The 24,524-nt window shown below is 38.6% G+C and overlaps 2 protein-coding genes and 1 long non-coding RNA gene across 5 annotated transcripts; 2 read left to right on the forward strand and 1 right to left on the reverse strand.

Moving 5' to 3' along the window:
* The first annotated feature begins 6,399 nt into the window (after positions 1 to 6,399).
* Positions 6,400 to 7,553, forward strand: LOC118566433. The gene is made up of 2 exons (XR_004933006.1): positions 6,400 to 6,542; positions 7,163 to 7,553. It is a non-coding gene; the product is annotated as an uncharacterized LOC118566433 (long non-coding RNA).
* Positions 7,554 to 8,372: 819 nt separating this feature from the next.
* On the forward strand, positions 8,373 to 13,952 carry LOC105925355 (T cell receptor beta constant 2). 2 transcript variants are annotated; one of them, XM_036148546.1, is made up of 6 exons: positions 8,373 to 8,582; positions 9,407 to 9,456; positions 10,934 to 11,272; positions 11,364 to 11,387; positions 11,474 to 11,580; positions 13,702 to 13,952. In XM_036148546.1, the coding sequence occupies exons 1-6, from the start codon at positions 8,500 to 8,502 to the stop codon at positions 13,726 to 13,728; spliced, it is 630 nt and encodes a 209-aa protein (XP_036004439.1). In that variant the 5' UTR covers positions 8,373 to 8,499; the 3' UTR covers positions 13,729 to 13,952. The 2 variants fall into 2 exon arrangements, with proteins under 2 accessions (XP_036004439.1, XP_036004440.1); XM_036148547.1 differs by lacking the exon at positions 9,407 to 9,456 and having other exon boundaries at positions 8,376 to 8,875.
* A 4,172-nt stretch (positions 13,953 to 18,124) lies between these two features.
* On the reverse strand, positions 18,125 to 24,216 carry LOC105925181. 2 transcript variants are annotated; one of them, XM_012860910.3, is made up of 5 exons: positions 24,107 to 24,216; positions 23,955 to 24,026; positions 23,847 to 23,877; positions 21,693 to 21,937; positions 18,125 to 18,947 (listed from the first exon to the last, which is right to left on the reverse strand). In XM_012860910.3, the coding sequence occupies exons 1-5, from the start codon at positions 24,125 to 24,127 to the stop codon at positions 18,639 to 18,641; spliced, it is 678 nt and encodes a 225-aa protein (XP_012716364.2). In that variant the 5' UTR covers positions 24,128 to 24,216; the 3' UTR covers positions 18,125 to 18,638. The 2 variants fall into 2 exon arrangements, with proteins under 2 accessions (XP_012716364.2, XP_021171474.2); XM_021315799.2 differs by having other exon boundaries at positions 21,693 to 21,860; positions 23,836 to 23,877.
* Positions 24,217 to 24,524: the final 308 nt, after the last annotated feature.

Genomic DNA, 24,524 nt, shown 5'->3' on the forward strand with positions numbered 1-24,524 from the left:
TTTTTTGTGTGTGTGTGGTTTTTAACATAGAAGACACCTGTTGTCGTGGCTGCGGCTTCGGTTGGTGACCAATGTGATCACGTTGTGCTGTGAAGAGGCTTCAGAACAAAACACAATCACATTTTGAAACTGTCAAAACCTTTGTTCATAAAAAAAACCCTACCAACCTCAAATTAGACGTGTTTATCACACTATGGAATTAACAAAAATATATAACTTAAATACTATTACTGACATTTGAAGCAGTCAGTTTAAAAGACTTGCACCTCTAATTGCTGTGACATTTAGTCATTGACTAAAACAGTTATGTCTCTAGTAAAGTAATCTACAGTGCCTTGTAGAAATACACACTTCAGTGTATTTTCTTGGGATTTTAAGTGATAGGCCAAAACAAACCAATGCACAAATTGTGAATTAGAAGCAAAATAAATTATTCTTTTTTACAGTTTTTAACAAACACAAATTTGAAAACTGTTGCATGCATTTTTACTCTGATATACTCAAATAAAATCAAAGTACACACAAAGCACTTCACATCCTGCAGTTTTGCTTAGTTTTACCATATTTCAGTAACAGTGCAAAGATTTTGATAAACAATTACAATTCCAATAGTCATTAATTATACTTTAAAAAAGAGCAATAAGAAGAACATCAGCACACTGTATGTGATAAAAAACATCATGCACCATAAAATGACCAGCTTCCAGAAAATATCCAACCACTGTTTAACAAAAGAGAAGGAGTTTAGGAGTTAAGAGAAGGAAATCATGATCATACATCTATCATCAGGTCATCAGGGAAAACGTTCTGTTCTTCTGTTTGTGGTAAAGCTTGGGAACAGGTTGAATGTGGAGCTCAGCCAATGTCCAAATATTAAACTATTCAAATCACATTAAAATATAAATCATAGTTAGAACATAATAATAATATATTATTATCATCATTATTGTTTCAGATTTTTGGTTGTAGTACTGTTGCTTATATGTAAACATAGCATCTGTATTATTGTAAATAAGTAAATAATATTGGAAGAAAATATACAGCTTGTTGCCCATTGTTTAGACACTTTGTATAACCAGTATGTGTCAGTGTGGAAGTGTGTCTGGTAAAGATGTAGGTAACCATATGCTCATAGTTCTCCACACCTCTGGAATATATGAACAGTTTTTTACATCACCATTTTTTCTTATTGCTTTTCTTAAACACCTTGTTTTTTTCTTTTTCTCTTCTACGTTTTTTACATGTCGCATAGGTTGTTGCATATTCAATATGAAAAAAATACATAATGTAGATAAGCGGACTTCCACATCTCTAGTAAGCACCTCCCAATTTAGACACAGCCTCCCCTTTCTGCGCATAACCATTAAAGAGATCTGTTGATCTCCTTAAGCGTACATGAAAATGTATTCGTTCACAAATACATTTGTACTTCTTGTTTACTGTTTTCAAAGTAAGTCATATTTAAAACCAATATGCGTATTGTTCTTTTTTATGTTCTTATGTGTTAATTTTGCCTGCTTTATGTAATCTGTTAATAACTTAATTTCTTAACTCTCCACAGTTCTGGTCAGCAATGCCAGAATCGAACAAAGTCTTCCTCAGATTGTGAGAGAGAATGCTCAAGTTCAAATTTACTGTAGCCACAATGACAAAGGCCGTCCATTCATGCTCTGGTACCAGCAAAAGAATGACAGCCATCCTATTTTCATTGGATACGAATATGGCGGCAAATCCCAAGTCTATGATGGTCAGTTCGATGAGCAGTTCAAAATGGAAAGAGAGAGCAGTCTTACAGGAGTCCTGACTCTTCGCTCAGCAAACCTGGCACACTCCGCGGTGTATTTCTGCGCCACGACAGACCACAGTGATGTGGTCGGAGGTTTTTCCTGCACAAAAACCCTTGAGTGTCACAATCTCCAGGTGTTCATGTGGTGCACCTAAAAATGTCACCACATTGTTTTTAGTCATTTGTAAACCTTTTTTTTATTTTCTAAATGTTTTTTTTAATATGTAGAACCCTTTTATTTAAATTTTGACATGTTATTCAACCATCATTCAGTGCGTTCCTGAGTTTAGTGGGGCAGGGGAGCTGTACTGGCGAGGCGGAACCTTTGTTGTGAGGCGTTGTGTCATGTTGGTTTTGCAGCGGACATTTTGTTTTCCTCAATTTGGATGTTAAAGGCAGCGCTTGGTGACGTCATATTTCTCGCCTGTTTCTACTGTTTCTCAGGTGAGTACATCGTAAAAACACACCAGAAGTATGCTGTAAGGTCTGTTCTTATTATATCAGTAAGTGATATTGTGAAACATTGTGATATTTCGTAAACTTCATAGGTTTTAATTTACTGTTACAGAGGATTGTATTCCCTACACTATATGATTGTAATGCGCATTAGGTAGCTGTCAGTCTGAGAGTGAGTCTAGCTAAACTTAAAGGCAGAGAGAGACTATTATTTGCTCAATTAGAGTGGGAATTTATGTGTTAACAGTTAGCACAGTGCCTAGTCAACTTTTATATTAGTTGGAAGTTTTCTGATGATATTTTTCATCATTATTAAGCCCATAAAAGTGTAAATTTCAAGGTCCAGATCAGTGAACAAGCGGCTAATTATAGTAAAGCCTTTTGAACATTTGAGTTCTTCTAAAACTCAATACATTAGTAGTCTCCATTTAAGTCAAGTATAGTACTGTAAAAGAGGAAATGGGATGAAGCTGACTGTCTGTGGAAGGATTCAGTAAATGGGAAAAAATTTGACATATATAAGCTAAGACTGTATGCTTTGTTGATAACAAATAAAGAAAAAGACAATCTGGATGTTAAAGGCAGCGCTTCCTCTCGTCATTGCTCTCGCCTGGTTCTAGTGTTTCTCAGATTGGAAACATCACTGTTACGCCAGCCCTGCTGCTTGAGGCCCATAACAGATCATGGGGGCTTGTCCGGGATCAGCACACCAAAGGTTGATGAACTGTCGCTTATCCAGTGATAGCGAACCTCAGCACCTTCAGCACTGCATGTTCCTAGAGCCAGGTGAACCAGTGCTTAACAGAGAGTCCAGTGAGAAGTGAAGGGGATCCACCAGCCGACAGAGCGCAGCACTGTGAACACAAGCGTCCGTGATCGACAGGATGTCGTCCAGTGAAAAAAACCGACTCCTTTGGAGTATTTAACTTTTGAAAGAACATCTCAAACTGGCCACAGATGGCATGAATGAAAGTAGTGCTGGTCAAATGTTTTCTATGCACTTATGCAAACCAGCAAGTCAGAAAGTACAGCGACTTGAATACTGAGACAATTTCCACGGTAAGTGTCCTCGGTCAGTGTCCGTATATTTAGTCACTTTTGAGACCAATTTCAGCTCACCCTTATTCTTTACAGGTATTGAGGCTATCAAGCTCAGCTATGAGGTGGGCTAGCTGTCTGTTCCTTTTTCTGTCAGGTTTTTGTTTTGCTTTGGATGGTCACCCCTCAGCCACCAGCCACTATCCAATTAGCTCAGTCACCAGTCAATTAGCCCAGATCAAGTCCACCTGTTGCCAGTACATACTGTCAACTCGGCTCACCTGTTCACCTGTCTACTTATCCCTGCTTCAGCCAACTCTTGCCTGCCAGAACATTTCTTCACATCTTATCTAGTGTGATGTACCCTGTCTCTACCGGATCCTGTGTGCCCACCCAGTTAGACGCTACAGATAAAGGTTGCCTGTGTCTGCGTGCTGCAGTTCTGCCTTTTCCCCCATGAGATCCAGCCGCTTGCTCTGCTCGTTCTGGTGGTTCTCTAGTCCACATCGCCTGTTCTGGTCTTTCACAACCTGCATCCTCTGGTTTCCTGCTCTTCCCTGCCTGCCTGCATCATCTCCCATAACTCATCTGTCTCAAGTCTGGTTTTGCTTGTCTGCCTCACCCGCCACTATTCATCCCTGATAATAAACCTTTTAAAGAAACGTAACTCTGTGTCTGGCTGAATATCGGGTTCACCAGTATTAATCATTACATCTTCTTGTCGCTTGGGATGTTATTCATCCCTCACCACACATCTCTTACATTTTTTCTGCTGAAACTTGCTCTCCAGCTTATTGCTATTCTCTTTTATTGCTTATTATTTAGCATACTTCTAAATAATTCCCTGTATCCCTCACTGAATGCCTTTTTTGAGCACTTCTTTCAGGTCACTGGTGATCCAGGGTTGAGAAACATCTCAACATTTTACGTGGGATGGCATTCTCCACACATGGGTTAATATAGTCGGTCACACACCCAGTGGTATTCATGTGACTATCAACTCCATCACTTCCCTACACCCCCTCCCCTGGCACCTCCTCATTCTAGTCACCAGCTTGGTCACATACTGCAGTGTAACCAGCAGATTGTTGGACAGAGAGATCTATGACGTAATGCATTTTTATATTCAAGAAACTTTAAACTTGAAAAAAGTGAAATTTACATGAAATGTCTTTTTATATCAGTTTGAGTCTATTCTTTTTTACACATGCAGTATTGTTTAAACCTAGATATTGTGAATATAAACAGATTTTTCTGTCCAACATTCAAACCCACTCATCACCTTGAGACATTTACTTTTACATGGATTCTGAACAATATTTAGGTTCTTTGATTTACTGATTCAGCAGCAGGATCAAACTGATAGTTTAGATTTGTACTCTCCACACAGCAGTGATACAAGTGAAAAAACTGGGCCAACCGTCAAGAACGGCCCAACTGCTTCACACACTTGCATCACTTTTAAATTAATGCATTTCCCCCTTTTTCCTTGCATTCTTTGACCCCTTTCTTTATTGAATATCTATTTTTTGTCAATTTGAATGAATCAAACCCTGACATCTAGAGGGCAAAATTGGTATCACATGTTGGTCAGTTATTTGATCCTGTACTTCTACACAGTAATGAAATTGAGTTGTCAAAAAAAAGAAAAAAAAAACATTCTTGAAAACCCTTTAATAATTAAATATTTTGACAGGAGTAATGCAGTGAACGATGTTTTATTTATTTAGACAAATGTACATGTCACTGAAATACTTTTTTCACCATGTTGTTCTGTTTATAAAATATTTAACCCCCTCTTTGAGCTACGATCAATATAAAAAAGAACAAACATAAGAAAGCTAAACTTCTTAAAAAGGTTCATCTGAGAAAATATCTAAAACACAACACTCGACATAAAATCTTCCAGAACTTTAATGATGACCCAAGATTGCAGTACTTAATGAATTAAACTATTAAATGTGTGGTATGCGTTTGTATTCATTCCCTTTTATCCGGGGCAACTACTTCCTTCAGCAGTCCCCTGTGGATAATTTAATCGAAATATAAATTCAGCTGCTCTGTTAAGGGCTCAGAGGCTGGTTAGTGATCAGTATCATGAAGAGCAAGAAACACAGCAGACCGGTCAGGAATAATGTTGTGGATAAGTGTAAAACAGAATTGGTTTATGAAACAGTCTTTCAAACTTTGAGCTCCTACAGAACACTGTTCAAAAATCAACTGCAAACAAGACATGGCCATCTAATCTGACAGAGCAGGCAAGGAGAACATTAATCAGAGGACTATGATGACTCTTGAAGACCTGCAAAGATCCACAGCTCACGTTGGAGAAACCATGAATAAGACACAACTTTCTCAATGGGAAACACAAAACCAAACTGTCACTGGATCACAAACCAGGCCAGTCAGTTCAACTTGAAACTTCCCGTTTGGTAGCTCCACTGCATTGTGCTTTCCTCTTTTTTGTTATGTGTCTTTTTTTGTTCATGTACAGCACTTGGAATTTTGTTGTTGCTGCAAAGTGCTTTATAAATAAACTTGCCTTGCCTGGCACAACTGCTCCATGACCAAGATGCCCCCCCGGAGGAACAGGACATTAATAATGTGCCTGATATCCAATCACCAAAACGACTGAGATCAAGAAATGGCATCGCCATCGGATTTGACACTCCTCAACAACATAACAATCCAAAAGCTAGTTATAGCCAGCCAGGAAAGCATGTGCTGCCAGCTGTCTGCATTATATGTAAAAAAAAAAAAAAAAAAAAGAGAAGTTTAAGACTGTCAGCAATTCTCGCCATAGAGTGAAACCTGTCAATGCAAACGTTGTTGATGGTAGTAAGTTAATACTTTCTTTGAAATCTATGTTTAATTTTTCCTTAAGTTAAGTGGATGTATGCCTTGTCTCTATCTTTAGCCATGCAGATAGATACATATTTAGGCCTATAGGAAAGAGGTTTAATAATGTCATCATGTTTATATTTGTTTGGCTCTGCTATGTTGATAAAAGCAATTTTCTTGGAATGATGCTCCACGGTATACATGTTTTTGTAACTATGTGCGATAATGAGGTTTATATCGACACATAGTATAATAAAGATTTGATATTTCTAGGATTGTTGTGAAAAGCAGCAGAAGCAAAGAAGGATGAGAGTGTGCTTGTACACATAAGAGATAAGGACTGTGTAGCTCTTGAGGTCTCCTATCACAGAACCTGCTATGCATCATACACACAATTCTTGACAAGATCTAAATCAGAAAGGTATATTATGAAATTTCTCTCATTGTTACTGACAAGTTTTGAAATTAGGATTTGTTAAGTTCGATATAGACCTACCCTAATGATATATTGATATATAACTGCCACATAACATAGCCAGCCGTATGTGAGTTTTTGTTGTGCATCTCTATTTACTCATATTTTTTTTCACTTTATAATTCAAGTCAGAAACCAGATGAAAGACATTATGCAAGTTACAAGAAAGAGTTTTGCTGAACCGTTGTAGAACCCAGATTGATAAGTAACCAGGAAGTACTACGAATGTCAAAATTGGTAAACATCTTCAAAAAGGCTGTAACAGAAAAAGAAGGGATCACAATTGAAGAATACAGTTACAACACACATATTTCTATTTCGATCCACGATAAAATCTCTGAGTGAATTGTTATTAAGTAAATATTTTGGAGTTTATCTTCCGCTTTCGTACCACTCTAAAGCTCAGTCAACTGGCGGGTCAGAAGTGTGGTAAAAGCCACTGTAATGCATGTTGCCTATTTTGGAATAGAGCTCTAAAATTGTCAACCATCAGATAGGTAGTAAAACTGAATTCAGTAATTTTATCACATGATTTTGATATTTTTTTATTTCTACCCTTTTTCCAGGGCTGGCTACTTGAAGGACAAATTGAGAAAGGACTTTCCCCAACTTCAATTTCACCGCCCATTCAGGAAAAACCTAAGTAGAATTGTTTTCACAGAATGCCTCTCTGTCATGGATGATATGGTCCCAGAGTCTGAAACAGAAAACAGTAGTAGTGTAGAGACAGATTCAACTGAGCAAGCTGAAGATGATGAAGGACTGAGGATGACATCAAGCACTGTTACTGATGTTAACGATGTTAATGGTGCCTCTGATGATGACTCAGAAACAGAGTAGACCCAATTTCATACCCATCATGTTAATGAATATTGCCATATTGTCTTTTTTCATAATATAAATATGTTACCTGTGTCCTGAAATTGAAATGTGATGATTAAAATCTAATGATATGTATGTACATGTGTCTGTCATTGTTGTTGGGGCTGATATTTAATTTGAGTGAGCTATTCAAAGCCTGTAATATTTGTAGAAAGTACTTAGATACACCAGATAAAAGAAACTTGGTTTTCATTCTTCTCTTCTAAAAATTAGGAAGCACTTAAAGTGAAGGGAAGACCCTGACTTGTCACTTTTTTCTAAAAGTTGGCTCTTTCAACACCTTGTAGCTTCTGAATGTGCAGGTTTCACGTGGAGAACTTTTAATTATGAGTTCAGTCCCTACTAATGATTGAAAAAGTGCAGAAATAGTTTAGTTCCACGGTCACAGGAATGAAACTTAATTTATAGCAACCGTACAGATAACAGCTACCACCCTGTTGTGATAAAACATGATTTTTTTTTTTTCAAAGGCTACAACAACTTTTGTCAGGCATTGCTCACACTTTCAAATTGTCATCAGTTGTCTATAAACAGCTTCCTTAAGAAGTTTTTTTTTTTTTTTTGAGCTGAGCTTTGTATAATTTTCCAAGTTTTCCATCATTTGTTAATAAACTAATCCCTCGGAATGATCATGGGAACACTTGTCATCTGGTTCTCAGCCAATGTATTGAGAGACATTAGACAAGAGAAAGATGAGAAGTCGCTACAAGACGCCTCCCTTTAGGTCTACACAGGAGAACCCAGTAAGAGACAATGGCAGTGTGCTGATGCCTGGGTGGGACAAAGAGGTGTGGCCAGCAGCACCTCTCTCTCTCTCTCTCTCTCTCTCTCTCTGTCTCTCTCTCTCTCTCTCTCTCTCCATGCCCTTACTTTACATAGATGTGTGCAGCCTTTCTATTTCCCTGCGTCTTTTCTTAGCTGTCTCAGAAATAGCATCACCAGGCAGCACGGAGTTCACGCCGGCCGTCAGCCCACACAGCTGTTGCCATGCACAGAAACGAAGAAAGATGTAGACTGAGATATGAAGAGCAGGGGTGGGGGTAGCAAAGACAGGGGAAGCAAGAAGCCTGGTTTTTGTATGGTGCCTTTTCACCGTGGGGACAGGGGGGCACGGTGATATAACCCAATGGAGTCGCTGTACAAAAACCTGCCGTGTTCAGTTATGAAGACTTTCCAGTGTTCAAATCAGCTGCATTTTACAAGGATAAGATTTACATATGTTTAATCACTTTGAAATGGTTCATTTGTACACGATAATGTAAAATCCAATGCTCATTTGTAGCTTTTATTGTTTCATGCAGGGCGTTGTTTTCCTTTAGGGACTTAGTGGTAAAAGACCCTGTGTGACACTGGAGCTGAAGCCCACTTTGGAATTAAAACTGAAAGAGCTGTTGTAGGTAAGTCACAAAGGAAATGGCCAAAAACTTGTGAATTATCTTAAAATTAGAATAGATCTTAATGTGTTCTTTAAGACCTGACCACAATCAGTTTGAACTCAAATCTAAAAAAAAAAAAAAAAAAAATGTAGAGCGGATTTCTTTTCCATTCTAGGCTGGTGAAAAGGATGGCTCTGGTTGTATCTTGGAGGGGATTTGAGCATTGTTCAGTCTCACTGTGTGGGAGGTGTTTACGCGGCTCAGTTTAGTGAAGGAACCAAAGTCACGGTTTTAGGTGAGAAATCCACACAAAAACAAAATGGAATGTTTTATGTTTTAATGTTTTATACAGATGAATCAGTGTGGCCAGACTTAATTTACCCACATAAAAATAATCCCACCTTACTTGCTACCTAAAAACTAAAACTATGGAGTGAATTCAAATATAATGCCTCCTGGACAAAGCTGGAAAACTTTAAACAGAGGGGAAGAGAATGAAACAGCGGGGAGTGCTCGTTTGGAGTTTTTGTCAGCGCAGTGTGCAACTGTGAGTTTCCAATCAAAAGCAATCTTCGGAGAGGGGACCAAGGTTACAGTTTTAGGTAAGGTGGGGAAATTTTATAAGAGAAAAAAAGTTTGTTTCTTATCTCTCATCAAAAATAATTCTAAGTTTAATATTTAGAGTTGCTGAGAAATATGTTATATGTCATTCATGGTAACTTAATCGTTTCTACTTGCCTGCAAAGTAAAAAAAAAAAGACAATGTACAGCTTTGATCGTATAACTGAATTTTCAGGATAGTAATGAGCAAATGACAACCTGATCATTGATGGAATATTGTGTTTTAACCTTTATAATTTAACTTACCAACTGACTATATCAGTCTGGAATACACACATGTATCCATGCATTTATTTAGCCATACTGTTTATGTACTGTTTATAAACAAATGGTGTTTATTACTGTATTATAAAAGTCCACATTTTATCTGATGTACCAATGTCTGAGGAGAAAAATATTAAAGTGTTAAGAAAGAGAGAGATCTGATTTCCCTAACATCATATGTTAACAATAAACTAGCTAGGTTTCAGGTTCTTCCGCTTGCAATAGCAAAAAAAAAAAGCAAAAAGGTTTTTTCACAAGCATGTTGAAGAGTTTATAGAAAAACTAGATTAAATTGTTTTTCTTTAATTAGAAATGAAAAACTACTTAAATATTTAAGACTCAAAACTCGAGTTTTCTCCATTACTACGATATCAATGTAAAAAATGTAGTGGATGTGCGAATGCTAACAAAAAACTGAAGGTAAAACTGCTTTTTGAAATAAAGTTAAAACCTGCCATCTTTTTGAGTCTAAATCAACGTTATTCTCCTTGCTTTACCGTGCTGATGTCATTTACATGAATGCTTCATGATAAATGATTCTTTAGCACTGTGATAAATGTCATGGAGCATTTAGACATGGCACTAATTCCAAAATCTAGACTGAATCTAGCATTCTGCTGTTCCTCGTTGATGTAACAGCCACACCACTGGCATATTCTCAATTAAGAAGCCATTCTTGGCAGCTTAGCTTCATATTTGACTTATGTTGTACAAGTACAGGAAGACAGAAGGTTGTCTTACAATTGGTCAAAAAAGTTTCCAAGGTTCTGCTCCATTGTCATGGAATAAGCTCTGAAGCCCTAAACTAGTGTCTATGAGGACGTTCAAGGAACTCAGACTGTTAATTATCCTAACTGGACTTTGACTCACATCACTAGGCGTTAGTTCTGGTTTTATTGTTTGTATTTTAAGTGTTGACTATATATTGGTGATGCTTTAATTTACTGTCATCTTGGCCAAGACACTATTCTAAACATCAAGGTTTTCTTTTTTTTTCATTCTGGATAAAAAGTGTATAAAATAAATATAGAAATTAAAGAAAAAGGACAAATCAATTTTTGGATAATATGGTGGACATTTACCAAAAAAAATGTGCTTAGTCCTGACCTTGAAATTATGAGACAGACCTGTTTTTGAATCATGGCATGGTTACTGATCCTCCTGTCAAACAACATGTTTCTTTCTCTTCCACAGAATCAAACGGGAATTTCACGGCTCCAAAGATCCAATTGTTTCCACCCTCAAAGAAGGAGTGTAAAAGCAAAAAGAATGAGAAGAAAATCAAGACATTGATGTGCTTGGCCTCTGGTTTCTACCCAGACCATGTGACGGTTTCCTGGCAGATCAACGGCTTTAATGAAAGCCGTGGCGTGATGACCGACGATGCTGCCAAGAAGAAAGACGATGGCTACACAATCACAAGCATGCTGAGGGTCCCTGCATCGAAGTGGTTAAAGAAAGGCACCAATTTCACCTGCATTGTCCACTTTTTTAATGGGAATGAGACCATTCCCTATTCAAAATCGGTTATAGGTATATTTATTTGATCCAAAATATTTCAATATTAAAGGCAAAAGATATGTTGAAAATGAAACAAACTTACACCTTCTTTTATTTCCGTCAGGACCAGGAAATGAAGCAACAAGAGGTAAATGTAGTTTTGGGTTGTCCTTTGACAGTCAAAGCATTATTACTGAAACATTTCTGGGACTAAACATTTTTCGGTTTCTCCAGAGAAATATCTACGAATCACTCAAAGTGCCAAGCTATCCTACACGGTTTTGGTCTTCAAGAGCAGCATCTACGGCCTCTTTTTGGTTCTGCTGATGTGGAAGCTTCAGGTCTGCTCAATCCAATCCAATTGTTTGTTGATGTAGTGTGTTTACGGAATTATTTGTTCAAATATGTCCATCGATAATTTATGTAGATTAATATTAGAAACTTTTCTTTTTACTTGATAAAATGTGTACCAAACATCTCGTGCTTGCTGAGGAAATGCATAGGAACAGAGACACATAGGACTTAATTAAGTTTTTTATGCCTACTGTCTTATATATAGGGATAAATGTTTTTTTTTTTTAAAACAATCCTGTAATGTAATGTAATTTCACTAAAGGTTATTTAGAGCAGGGGTCACCAACATGGGGCCCGTGGGCACCAAGTAGCCCCCGAGGACAACATGTGGCACCTCAAAGCCTGTTCTAAAAACAGCACAACCCGCCAGTGAGCTGCATCTAAAACTTTTATTTTATTCCGTCACTCATCCTGTTTATTCACATTTGCATTTATATAGATTTAAAAACAACAATATTTATAACAAAGCATGAAAAATATGTTTATTTTACTTAAAGTTAATATGAACTCTGACTCTTCTGGTTCAAAGGTCAGCACTGGCAGCAAATCATGTGACCCAACACCAATGAAGTAACTCAGAACCTCCTGGTGAAATACTTTAACTCATCTGCGGTCAGAATTCAATTCAATTCAATTCAATTTTATTTATATAGCGCCAAATCATGAAACATGTCATCTCAAGGCACTTTACAAAGTCAAGTTCAATCATATTATACAGATTGGGTCAGATTATACAGATTGGTCAAAAATGTCCTATATAAGGAAACCAGTTGATTGCATCAAAGTCCCGACAAGCAGCATTCACTCCTGGAGAACCGTAGAGCCACAGGAAGAGTCATCTGCATTGTACATGGCTTTGCTGCAATCCCTCATACTGAGCAAGCATGAAGCGACAGTGGGAAGAAAAACCACCCATTAACGGGAAAAAAAACCTCCGGCAGAACCGGGCTCAGTATGAACGGTCATCTGCCTCGACCGACTGGGGTTACAGAAGACAGAACAGAGACACAACAAGACAGACAAAAAGCACAGAAGCACACATTGATCTAGTAATCTGTTCTACATTAGATGGTAGTAGCGGGTGAGCCGTCTTCTCTAGAATAGGTTCTATAGTAAAAATAAACATGAATGTGTGAACTCGAAGATGCATGGCATGTGAGAAAATAAATAATGTAGGATTGCCTTGTTAGTCCAATTCAATGTTTGTTGAGAAAAGACCAAACGTGCGAAAGTTTAAAGTGATCAAGAAGTGAAGTAACGGGGACACCAACCTTGGTATTCATACCTGGTGAGCAAAAGCTTTCAAACGGAAAACTTCTGACTTTCTCAGCAGTGATTTTTCCACATTTCATACTTTTGCATAAAGAAACTGTCTGCTACCAGACGTCTCGTAGAGACCATGAGTCCTGTTGTCCCCACCTGACTGATCATCTACATAATTCACCCGATCCGTAAACACCTAGAGAAACGATCGTAGGATGCTACGGTTAAACACATTGGTGTGAGAACAGAGGCGGGTTTGGATAAAACAGCAACATGTGGGCTTCAACCTATGGTCCAAATTGGTGAAGAGAAGAACTTACCTCAAGAGCTTGTTGATTTGTCTTTGGTTCCCCCACCCGACCCCCGCTCCACATAAAACACAAAAGACAAACATCCGTGGATAGTCTTTGGTCAGTGTGGAGAGCCCAATGAAGCCAGCATGCAGGTTTTTGACCTCTAATAGGAAATGATAATTAAAACTCATTGAAATTTATACAGTAAAGGCTCCTTGAAAAAGTATACTTGCTGTTTAATGCCACATAAAACCTCAAAGACTACCTGTTTAAAACCTCTTTTACGTCATCCTTCTACATCTAACATTCTAACATTTACTATTAATGAAACTAATGTTTCTAGTTATTGATTTTTTTGATTGATTGATTTATTCATTATATTGTTTACTATTTTCAATTTCTTTCCTTCATTCCCTAATGCTGTTTTGTCCTTTGAAAACTGTCTTATAGCTAAAACTCGGTCATACTCGAACAGAGATTTCAAAGGTTAGATCTATGGAACGTCTTGCGACAAACTACAGTTCTAATGTAGTCTCTTGTTTTTTTTTACAGGCTTCATCAAAAAAACAGCCAAACTGAGCTCAGCAGAGTTAAACTGGGGGGATACGGCTGTTTCCATCAATCTGTATTGAAATGTTTTATAAAAAAACTGTTAAAGTGTGTCTGCTTGCATGCTGAACTTTATTGACAAATTGCTATATACAATCTATTAATGATTAAGATGACTTTAATATGTCAAACCGCTCATCTACTGCTTTATGCCAGTTTTTCTTCCTAATAAAATCATCTAACTACAGACCTAAGGCTGTCACAATTTATTTGATATCCAAAGAAAAGATAAAAGTGTCAATGTGAGAGTTGGAAGTTTTACAAATATGAAATGTCTAAAATTATTTCCCCATTCACTGCAGGAGGTCAGTTTTGGTCACTTGCTTTTCTGTAGTGTTTCTAAGAGCTCAGCTTTTTATGTTTCCTTTAACCCGACGAGGTGGAAAACTCAGATAAAAACTCAAACGCCCAGTTAGAAAACTAGGATTAGTCTCAAAATTCATCTTTTTATTTTTAGACATTTGACCTTAGGTTAGTTTTCACCTCGCAGACAAATGTGTTCTTCATAACTACAGATTCACTGTTGATAAAAGGCTCTTTGACACTGAGCTGATGTGTTAATGTTAGCGAACCGCATCTCAGGAACAGGAAATCACTTTCTCAGCTATGGAGAGGAAGCAGATCGAGGCTGTTGCTGCAGGGAAACGAATCGGGTCACAAGTACCTGCGTAGGCGTTGTGCAGAACGGCAGATGAAAAGAATGTGGTTTACAGGGCAAGCTGCAGGATGCTGAGCTGAAGAGCGCTTTGCAAGCGACAGCACCTGTTCAACCACCCCTGTGGTTGGGGTGCTGCAGAGCAAACAGCTGGGGGTGGGTCAACTGAAGCTGCAGTTTGTCTGTGGCTCTTCTACAGGGGCTTCTGCAACCAAAACCGGGTTAGCAATTTTTTCCACTCAAGTAAAAACAAAAGAAGACTTTCTTTATGTTGACTAACGTGTATAGATTCAAAGAGTAGCTCAACTGTCCCACTGTCAAGTTCATCCTGTAATTGGCGGGTTGCCGGTTCAATCCCCCGCTCTAACCGTCTCAGTCACTGTGTGCTTGGGTAAGAGACTTCACCCGGATTGCCTGCTGGTCAGAGGGCCCAGTGATGCTGATATATACCAGCCTCGCCTCTGTCGGTCTGCCCCAGGGCAGCTGTGGCTACTAACATAGCTCACCACCGTCAGGGTGTGAATGACTGACTGTAGTGTAAAGCGCTTCGGAGTTGTCAGACTAGTTAAAAGGTGCTATGCAAGTACACGCCATTTGCCATTTTACCATCTGTATATTCCCAATTCTACTAATTTAAGCATTTAAACAGTTGCCTCATGAAACAGAACAGTTACCTTAGGCGTCTAGACTTCGGCCTCAGACTTCTGTAATTAATCCTCTCCTTTCCCAGTCTGTCAGTTTAAGTAGATGTTTATGTCTTTGGAGAATTGCAGCTGTGCCATATTCATGTTTGAATGATGGACCTAATAGTGCTCTGTTAGATGTTCTTAGATCAGGACATTGTTTATTACCCAATCCTCCATTAAACCTCTCCACAACTTTCTCCTTGACCTGTGTAGTTCCTTCATGCAGCTGTTTTCTTTGAACCTTTACCAAAACTGTGTTTTAATACACCTTTATCTGTCTGAACTGACAATGTTCCTGTAGTGAACCTGTGGGCTATGCCTTCAGCCTGATACTCTATATTTTATATTTGTTTCCATTATGACAGACAATTAGTAAGTCTCTTACCACCTTCACGGTCATGACATTGAGCTGTACTGTTCTTCCAATTAAGTTCTATCCTACTTAATCTCGTGTCTCTCCAATGTTAATCAGGGGTTAAGTCATATTTCCGTCCAATCCGGAGAAAAAACTCGTATTGTTGCTCTGGATAGTATATTTTAGCTTCTTCTGTCCAACACTATGTATGGAACCCAGACGTTATTTTTGTTTTTGTCCATGAAGCACCATTCCAAACAGTGGGTGAAAAATAGTTTCTTGGATCTCTACAATTATGTCTAAAGTAAAAAAAAAACTTTGTGTGATTATTCGCAATTTGTAATATTGTAATAGTCTTTTGATCTACCTGAAAATAAAAGAGCTTGACTCATTCAGGTTGTTCAGAACTGCTGCGAGGTTGTTGTTTTTTTTACAAGAACACAAAGAAGGACTCTGCTTTAGCTTCCCTTCAATTTTTAACAAGTAGATTTTCAACATTTTAAACCTTGACCCTAGTTTTAGAGCTTTGCACGGTTAAGCTCCTCCTTACACCTCTGATCTGCCTGAGGCCAGCAGGTCAGATGCTACTATGTTGTCCTTGAAGCCTACTTCAAAGGTTGGTCCTGTTTTCAGTCCTGTTTTCAACTATGTCAGGGTTCTGTCCTGACATAGTTGTCTTTGTGGATCTATATTTGTGAAAGGTACTGTATAAATAAACATACTATTTAGTTCTTCCTGTGTGTTTATGATGTTGGTTCACTTATGTTCTCCTTAAAACTTCTGAGGCCTTGACAGCAGAGCTGGATTTAAACTGAGATCAAATCACACAGGTAGACTCTATTTACTAATTAGGAAGTGTCTGGTGGTGGGTTTGATTTTTATGGATATCAGGGTAAAAGGGGCTGAACACATTTGCACTGTCAGTTTTTTATTAGCATACCTTTTGAAATCCATGTTGGTCTTTACCTTTATGCACTTGTTTGTGTTAATGTGTCAGATAAGGTTCAAGTAAAATATATTAAAAAAGGGTAAAGGGGTGTGAATAGGTTTGCAAGTCAAAAGACTTGTATGTGCAAGACTTAATGACAATTTCCTGTTCATATGCTGGGGATGAAAATGACAAATGAAGGTGTCTCCATCTCCTGGGTATAGCCATGTAGTGCAGTTAAACAACTCTGTTTCAAAGCGTGAGGAGAGTTTATTTCGTAGTATTTATTTTAAAAAGTATGGAGAAAACACAGAACCAGAAAATAAACCATCCAAAAAGAGGAACAGGTTAACAGAAAAGAAATTAGTCAGAATGAAATCCGGTTGTTGTAGTCAACAACTTTTCACGTTTTAAGAAACTGGTTTAATGTCAGAGCTTGTTTTCCTTTCGTTAATACAAAGCAGAAAAATACACCAAAAACCTTTTAAGTGACAATATTTACGTAAGGAAAACTTTATAGGAATTATATCAGCATTCCCTCATTTTTACCAATATATGAACTCCAGTCTTTAGTTTTCCAACTGGAAAATCGTTACATACTACGTATTTAAAACTGAGTTTGTTATCATACATTCAATACAGTGAAAAGTGGGCCTGTTTAGTCCTATATTTTCAAATACAATTTTTTTTATAGTTGTCCTTTATTTTTTTGTAAATAGATAATGACAGTAATAATGTAAACCTCTGCAACTGGTTAGCCGATCATTGTCTGCGGCTCACTTTGTGAGCATTTATTCGTGTTTATCAGCCTGAATAAACATCTTAACTGCTTGTTGTCTCCTGACTGTGTTTGCCCCCTCACAAATTTCTACTGTTATCGCTTTATGGTCAGTCGTGAAATGTTCAGTGGAAATGCTATTTAAATCAACATGACCCAATGTTAAAATATAATTCTACTTTAATCACAATTAAAATATGATTGACCACATTGGGTTAAAATTTCCTATGCACACCCCAGCCTGATGACTGACTGACCTGTAGAATCAAGAAATAGCTTAAACAGTGTGTAATGATCAGAGGAAGTGGACCCAGAATTCAGCCAGACCAGCAGAGGTTCAGATCAGGTTCTTTATTAACAAAAATCAAAGACCTAGGCAAAAACCAAAAAGACCTCACAACCAAAAGAAGGCACAAAAATAAACAGACTAACGGGGCAGGCAGGACAGGAACAGCCAGGAACAGGATGGCACAGATTTCTGGAGACAAGGTGGTTCAAAATCAAAAAGCAAAACATAACAACTTGCAAGCGTAGACCTCACCTACACTCAACATGACGACCTGGCACTGATGTCTGGTCTCGACTGTTTATATGGAGGAGGAAGCAGGTGAAACCGGTCAGAGATGATTGCAACAGGGGTGGAGTAAAGCAGGTGTGCAGAGTAAGTAATTAGACCAGACATCAGTGCAGAGGATCAAAACAAGAAATTAATTCAAACCAAAGCTAAAAAGCTTACAAGACAAGTGAACAGAAACTACACCAAACTTACTAAGAAACAAAATCACTCTAAAGAAAAAACCTAAAACAGAAAATAAAGCTTAGACTAAAACAGATGACAAAACCAGATAACCTAACAGTAAATAAAAACCCAGACAGGACAAAAACTCAAAGCAAGCAGAGAACCTAAAGCAGGAGAGTAAAATGACTCAAAAATAAAACCAGAACAGAAACCAGAATATTACACAGTGCCTGCTTGACATCATGAAGTAGGGTAAAAGATCTGATAAAGCAACATACCATGATCCAGAAAAAAAAATCAACAGATGAAAACAAAATCATTGACATCTAGAAGTCTGGAAAGGATTACAAAGTCCACTTCTAAGGCTTTGGGGCTCCAGCAAACAGCAATGAGAGACATTATCCAAAAATGGAGCAAACATGGAACAGTGCTGAACAAAGAATTATGCCAAGCACAAATAAATGACGTATCCATAAGGTAGCAAAAGAACAGAGAAAAACATCTAAAGCACTGCAGGCCTCACTTTATTCAATAGGAGACTGGCCTAAAGGGCATCCATGGAATAGTTCCAAGGTGAGTGAAAACCAAACACATTAAATCTATAACAGGGGAAATACTTCTTTAACAAAAATATCTAATGTCTGCAGACAGATTCTCATGGGGGGGAAAAGCATTTCCTCTAGAGTGCGCACACTTAAACGAGTTGAAGTTCAGAACTGCAGATATCTGTCTGTCAGGATTAATCTAGCAGGAACAAGATAACCAGAAGGCTGATGACCACACAGGACAAGCTGACAGGCTGCTGAGCAGAGCTGGATTCCTGTCTCCGGCTCAGGCTGGGTGGCGGGCAGGAATATCCGGAGCCATACCTGCCTCCCAGCATGGAGACCCCCTCTCTAACCAGCAGGACACCAGAGAAGGTGATCGTTTTGGAGGTGGCGCTAGACCAGGCACAGCTGCCTTCCAATTGCTTTATCCAGACCCGATACCCCTTCTTCAGGTTCTCGATGAAGAAACAGGTGTTCAGGGATGTGTCGCCACCACTCATCTGAAATTAGAGCATGCTGTTTTTATTTAGACTATTTAAGAAATGTTTGAATCTAGGTTTTACAGGAGACAGAGTTACAGTTACTGTTTGATCAGATTGTTGTCTCAAACAGGAACACAGCTTCACAAGAACCTCACAAATGTAGATAATAATGAACCAACTTTATAAATTTCTCTGTGTAGGAATTGCATTTTGGGCTGTAGGCAAAGAATCATTGACATCTAGAAGTCTGGAAACCAAATGCCTCTAAAAGTCAGCCAATTACTAAGTAGAATCCATATGTTTGGAATTTCATATCAACATAAATCTAGCTGTTCTGTGGAGGCATCATGAAGTAAAAGTAGCCATAGGTGGGTAGTAACTAGTTACATTCATTCATTCAGTTACTTTTACTTTTTGAGCAAAATGTACTTTTAGGTGTAATTTTGCTGCACTGTACTTTTTATTATTATTATCAAATATAGCTATTCTTACTTGACTGGCTAACATCTGGCTACTCTACTTACATCAACTTTAACTTCATGAATAAATAACATACTTTTTTAACAGAGACAAAAACCTATATTTAGGTTAAACTGAGACTTCTTATTTGTACACAACCTTTGTTATTTCAATGTTATATTCTATCTGCTAGCTCATTGAGCCATTTGGAGATCAAATGAACGTACAGTAAACAGTAGATATTGTTGTTGGGAGTACTTGGCACTATTCTAATATACTGTATATACATTAATTGCTGGAAGTATTGCTTCCAGCAATTAATGTAAAAACATAATTGCAATTTCATGTCATTAATTTTTTAATGACATGAAATTGTCATTAAAAAAAATATTTAGAAAAGTGTGTCTTGTCTTCAGTGTATCTTGTTTTTAAAATACCAGAATTTGCACAAAGTTGAATTTTTGTCTGTCTGATTACATACTTTTTAAATTTTAAATCAGCTGTTATGATTACTGAATAATTTCTTGGTTGACAACTTTTTACTTTTACTTAAATAACAACATGTTGAAGTAGTGTTACTCTTACTTGAGTACAATTGTTTGGCTACTCTACCTACCTCTGAAAGTAACACCACAGACTGGTCAGAGATAAGAAATGCATTTAGGCATGTAGACATGGTGAAGACGATCTGCTGCAGTTCTAACCAAGCATTAGAATTGGTAAGAAAAGTGATTTAAGTCACTTTGAACGTGGCATGATTGTTGGTGCCAGAAGGGCTGGTCTGAGAATTCCAGAAACTGCTGATCTACTGGGATTTTTATGCACAACCATCTCTAGAGTTTACAGAGAATGGTCCGAAAAAGAGAGAATGTCCAGTGAGCGGCAGTTCTGTGGGCGCAAATGCCTTGTTGATGCCAGAGGTCAGAAGTAATGGCTAGACTGGTTGGAGCTGATAGAAAGGCAACGGCAACTCAAATAAGCACTCGTTACAACCAAGATATGCAGAAGAGCATCTCTGTATGCACAACAGGTCAAACCTTGAGGCGGATCGCTACAGCAACATAAGACCACATCGAGTGCCACTCCTGTCAGCTAAGGACAGGAAACTGAGGCTACAATTCACACAGGCTCACCAAAACTGGACAACAGAAGATTGGAAAAACGTTGCCTGGTCTGATGAGTCTCGATTCCTACTGCGACAGTCGGATGGTAGGGTCAGAATTTGGTGTCAACAAGATGAAAGCATGGATCCATTCTACCTTGTATCAACGGTTCAGGCTGGTGGTGGTGGTGTCATGGTGTGGGGAATATTTACTTGGCAGACATTGGACCCCTTAGTATCCTATTGAGCATCGTGTCAACGCCACAGCCTATCTGAGTATCGTTGCTGACCATGTCCATCCCTTTATGACCTCAGTGTACCCATCTTCTGACGGTCACTTCCAGCAGGATAACACGTCATGTCATTAAGTGCAAATCATCTCAGACTGGTTTCTTGAACATCACAATGAGTTCCCTGTACACAAATGGCCTCCACACTCACCAGATCCCAATCCAATAGAGCACATTTGGGATGTGGTGGAACGGGAGATTTGCATCATGGATGGGCAGCCGACAAATTTGCCAATATGGACCAAACTCTCTGAGGAATGTTTCCAGTACCTTGTTGAATCTATGCCATGAAAGATTAAGGCAGTTCTAAAAGCACAAAGGGGTCCAACCTGGTACTAGCAAGGTGTACCTAATAAAGTGTCTGGTAAGTGTATTTCCCCAGAGTTGTGAAGTATCGCCTCCTAACAACCCTGAAAATGCAGCCAGAGCTACAATGGGAGGCTTTGAATCAAAAAGACACAGAGCCCTAACACTTATGTGTTCCAGTCAAAGTCTAAACCCAAATCCAACTGAGAATCTCTGACAAAACGTCAAAACTGTTGTTCACAGATAGTCTCGGTCTAATATGACGAAGCGTGAACTATTCCCCAAAGACGATGGTAGTCACACCCCTAAAGGCTATCAGCTGTACCTACGGCTAATGGTGGTAAGTAAAAGTATCGTCACTAGTCAATACTAGTGGAGCTGAAAATAAAACGCTAACCATAGGTTTTTTAATTGAAAATCCTGTTTCATTGTCCTTAAACTTCCAAGGTATGTCTATCACATGAAATCCAAATAAAACACATTAAGGTTTGTGATTGTAACATGACAAAATGTGAAACATTTATGCGGGTACCTAAGACTGCTTTTGTGAGGCAAGCTCGCTATAACTTCAGCTCAAGTGGGACCGAGTTGTCTAGTCTTTTGTACCTGAGCATGGCATAACATTGTCTCAACTCCATTGACCATGAAGGCCCAGAAGTTGTTGTGGTCCCCACGGCAGAGCTGGGCAGAAAACAAAAACTGGTAGATGCCATCAACAGGAGCCGTGAAGACACCTGAGGTATTGTCATAGCCAGAGCCTTGGTTCACCAACACCTGATTGAAAATGATGGGGTTAAACAGGAGCTCTCTCGTCATGCCCTGGTGTGCCGCAAAAAAAACAACAGCACTCCCTGAAACACAGAATAGTAAAGGCATTACTACCAGACAGGGAAAGGTTCTCATTTAGCTAAGCCCATTTCAGAGCAACGCTCATTTAAAAGGAAATTTCCATAATTTTAAACAATTGGTCTACAACTTTCTTAGCCTCAAAAACGCTTAGTAGGTCCTCTGGACAGGCTGCTCTCTGTTGAAATGTTTCTCTGAGAGACTTTCCCAGCATTTTAAGAGGGGGACAATTGGACCCAGAGGCCTCCACCCTCTTAATGACGGGCGGTCTCTCGTCACAAAAACAGCTGCCTTTACTCCTCTTATAAACCAACCTTCCTCTCTATCCAGGATGAGAACATCTTCATCCCTGAAAGAGTGACCGCTGGCCTGCAAATGAGCGTAAACTACAGTCCTCCTGGTACTTTATGTACACAGCATTGCTCGGTTTGTGCCAGGGACCAGATCTTTGGGGTGAACTAATCTTTGCCCTAATGTGGTTTGGGGTGTGAAAGCCACTGGGAGTTTTTGGAGACGAGTCCTGATGAAGCCTAACTTGTGCTCCAGTGAATGAGCAAGTCCCCAAACCACAAGAACTGGTCCATAAGGGTGGGTTTGCGGTACGCGTCGGTTTCTAACTGTCCTCCATCTGATCACAGATGGAGGACAGTCCAGGAATGCCAACCTGCCATTTTTTACATCCTCTCATGTAAACTTTATATATTTGTCCACAGTGCTGATGTCTTCAGGGAAATGTTGGAGTTCCTGAGATTTAACTTTAACCCAGGTGTCATAAACATACCTGAACCATTGGTTCATGTACCGTATGCTGAAGGACCTACTCAACTGTTTTGGATTTGTTTACCTGGATTATTGAGATGCATTAGGACACTTTCTTGGCAGTTGGAAGGAAAGGTGTAACAAGTACTTTTTGGTTTCACCACTTTTGCATGATCTAGGTTTCTTGCTTTTAGTGTCTCTTACATCTGATCATGCCTTCTAGTTTGCTCGACCTGAGCACTGAGCCTGTGTATAAAACATTTCTCTGACTGAGTTGGCTTTGAGCACTGACAGGAAAAATAATGCAGTAGTCAAAGGGTGGTGCCAAACATATAGTAGATAAAAGGGAAGGACAGGTCAGATCATGAGCGGAAGAAAAACAAATCTACCAAGTTTGTTTTAAGGAAACAGTGAAAATAGATCTGTTTTCTCACTGTGGATAATTTGTTCCTTGGGGTATCGATTTGTATTTTTCCTCTTCTGCACAAGTGAGTTAACCACTAACATTGTCAAAATTAATTTTGACAATGCCAAAATTTATTTTATTAACTAATAAAATTTTAAATGGGTTAGCTCCCCATTATCTTCGGGACCTTTTAAAATTTCAGTCTGCGTCCAGAACCCTACGATCAAATAATCAGCTGCTACTGACAGTTCCTCGGACCCGACATAAGAGGGAAGGAGATTGGGCTTTTTCTGTTGTTGTTCCTATTCTATGGAACAATCTACCTTTCCAAATTAGATCTGCCCACAGTCTGGATAATTTTAAATCACTTCTCAAAACTAATTTTTATTCTTTGGCATTCATTTGTAGTAGTGTTTTGATACTGTGTTTTTTATCAATTTGTGTTATTGTTGTTCTTTTACAGCACTTTGGTGCAGTTTACACCTGTTTTTAAAGTACTATATAAATATATTTGACATTGACATTGACTAACATGGGGGTGATATTACATTATTGTCCATCCTGAGGCTTTAGTGAAAACTCTATATCTCTTCACAGAATGAAGCACAACTGAAAATACTATGAACAGGTAAAAGTTATTGTATGTTATGACATACACAATTGAATACTTAATAGAGAACTATTGTTTTAAAAGCACTTCTACTAAGCAGGATACAATCTTATATGCAACCCACTCACACACATCCTACCCTGTTGTTTGGCTGCTGTCTGGCGGGAAATCTATGGAGAGTAAGAGAGAGGCTGATTATGTTTTAGAACCACCACCAGAGATCAGGATAAATGGGGAGGTCACTCACCCGTTCCAATGGGACTTCAGCAGCCATGCTGATTACACACTGCACTGAGGCAATAACAAAACCGCAAAGAATCTGCAACAAACAATGACCGAAACCTATAAGCAAACCACAAATGATAAAACATATAATGCAGGCAATGCAAAAAAACAGACCGTTACTTTGACAGCTATCATCGTCCAGCTTAGAGCTACGCAGCACTGACTCGCTCTCCCAGGCTTCTATGTCAAGCAGACAAAGTCCACCTGCTGCTGATTAGTTTCAAAACCTGTTTAACTAAGTCATTTCCAACACAGCCACACAGCCACACATACAAATTCACATACAAAGAACATCTACTGGGTTTAGGACAGTTCTGGTTACAGTTTGATGATAGCTAAAATGTTCCGAATACCAATTGTACAGTTAGAAGCAGATTTAATAAGATGTTAGAATCAAAAACTACCAGAGTGACTGCAGTTTTCTCCTGCCATTGTAGCATAGATTAGTGGTGAGCAACAATATTCCAAACTTTTCTTCTGTGCTCTTCTAGTCACATGGCTGAGCAAAAAGCTACTATTACCCTCACCTACA

This window comes from Fundulus heteroclitus, chromosome 16 (assembly GCF_011125445.2).
Source record: "Fundulus heteroclitus isolate FHET01 chromosome 16, MU-UCD_Fhet_4.1, whole genome shotgun sequence".
Lineage (NCBI taxonomy): Eukaryota > Metazoa > Chordata > Actinopteri > Cyprinodontiformes > Fundulidae > Fundulus > Fundulus heteroclitus.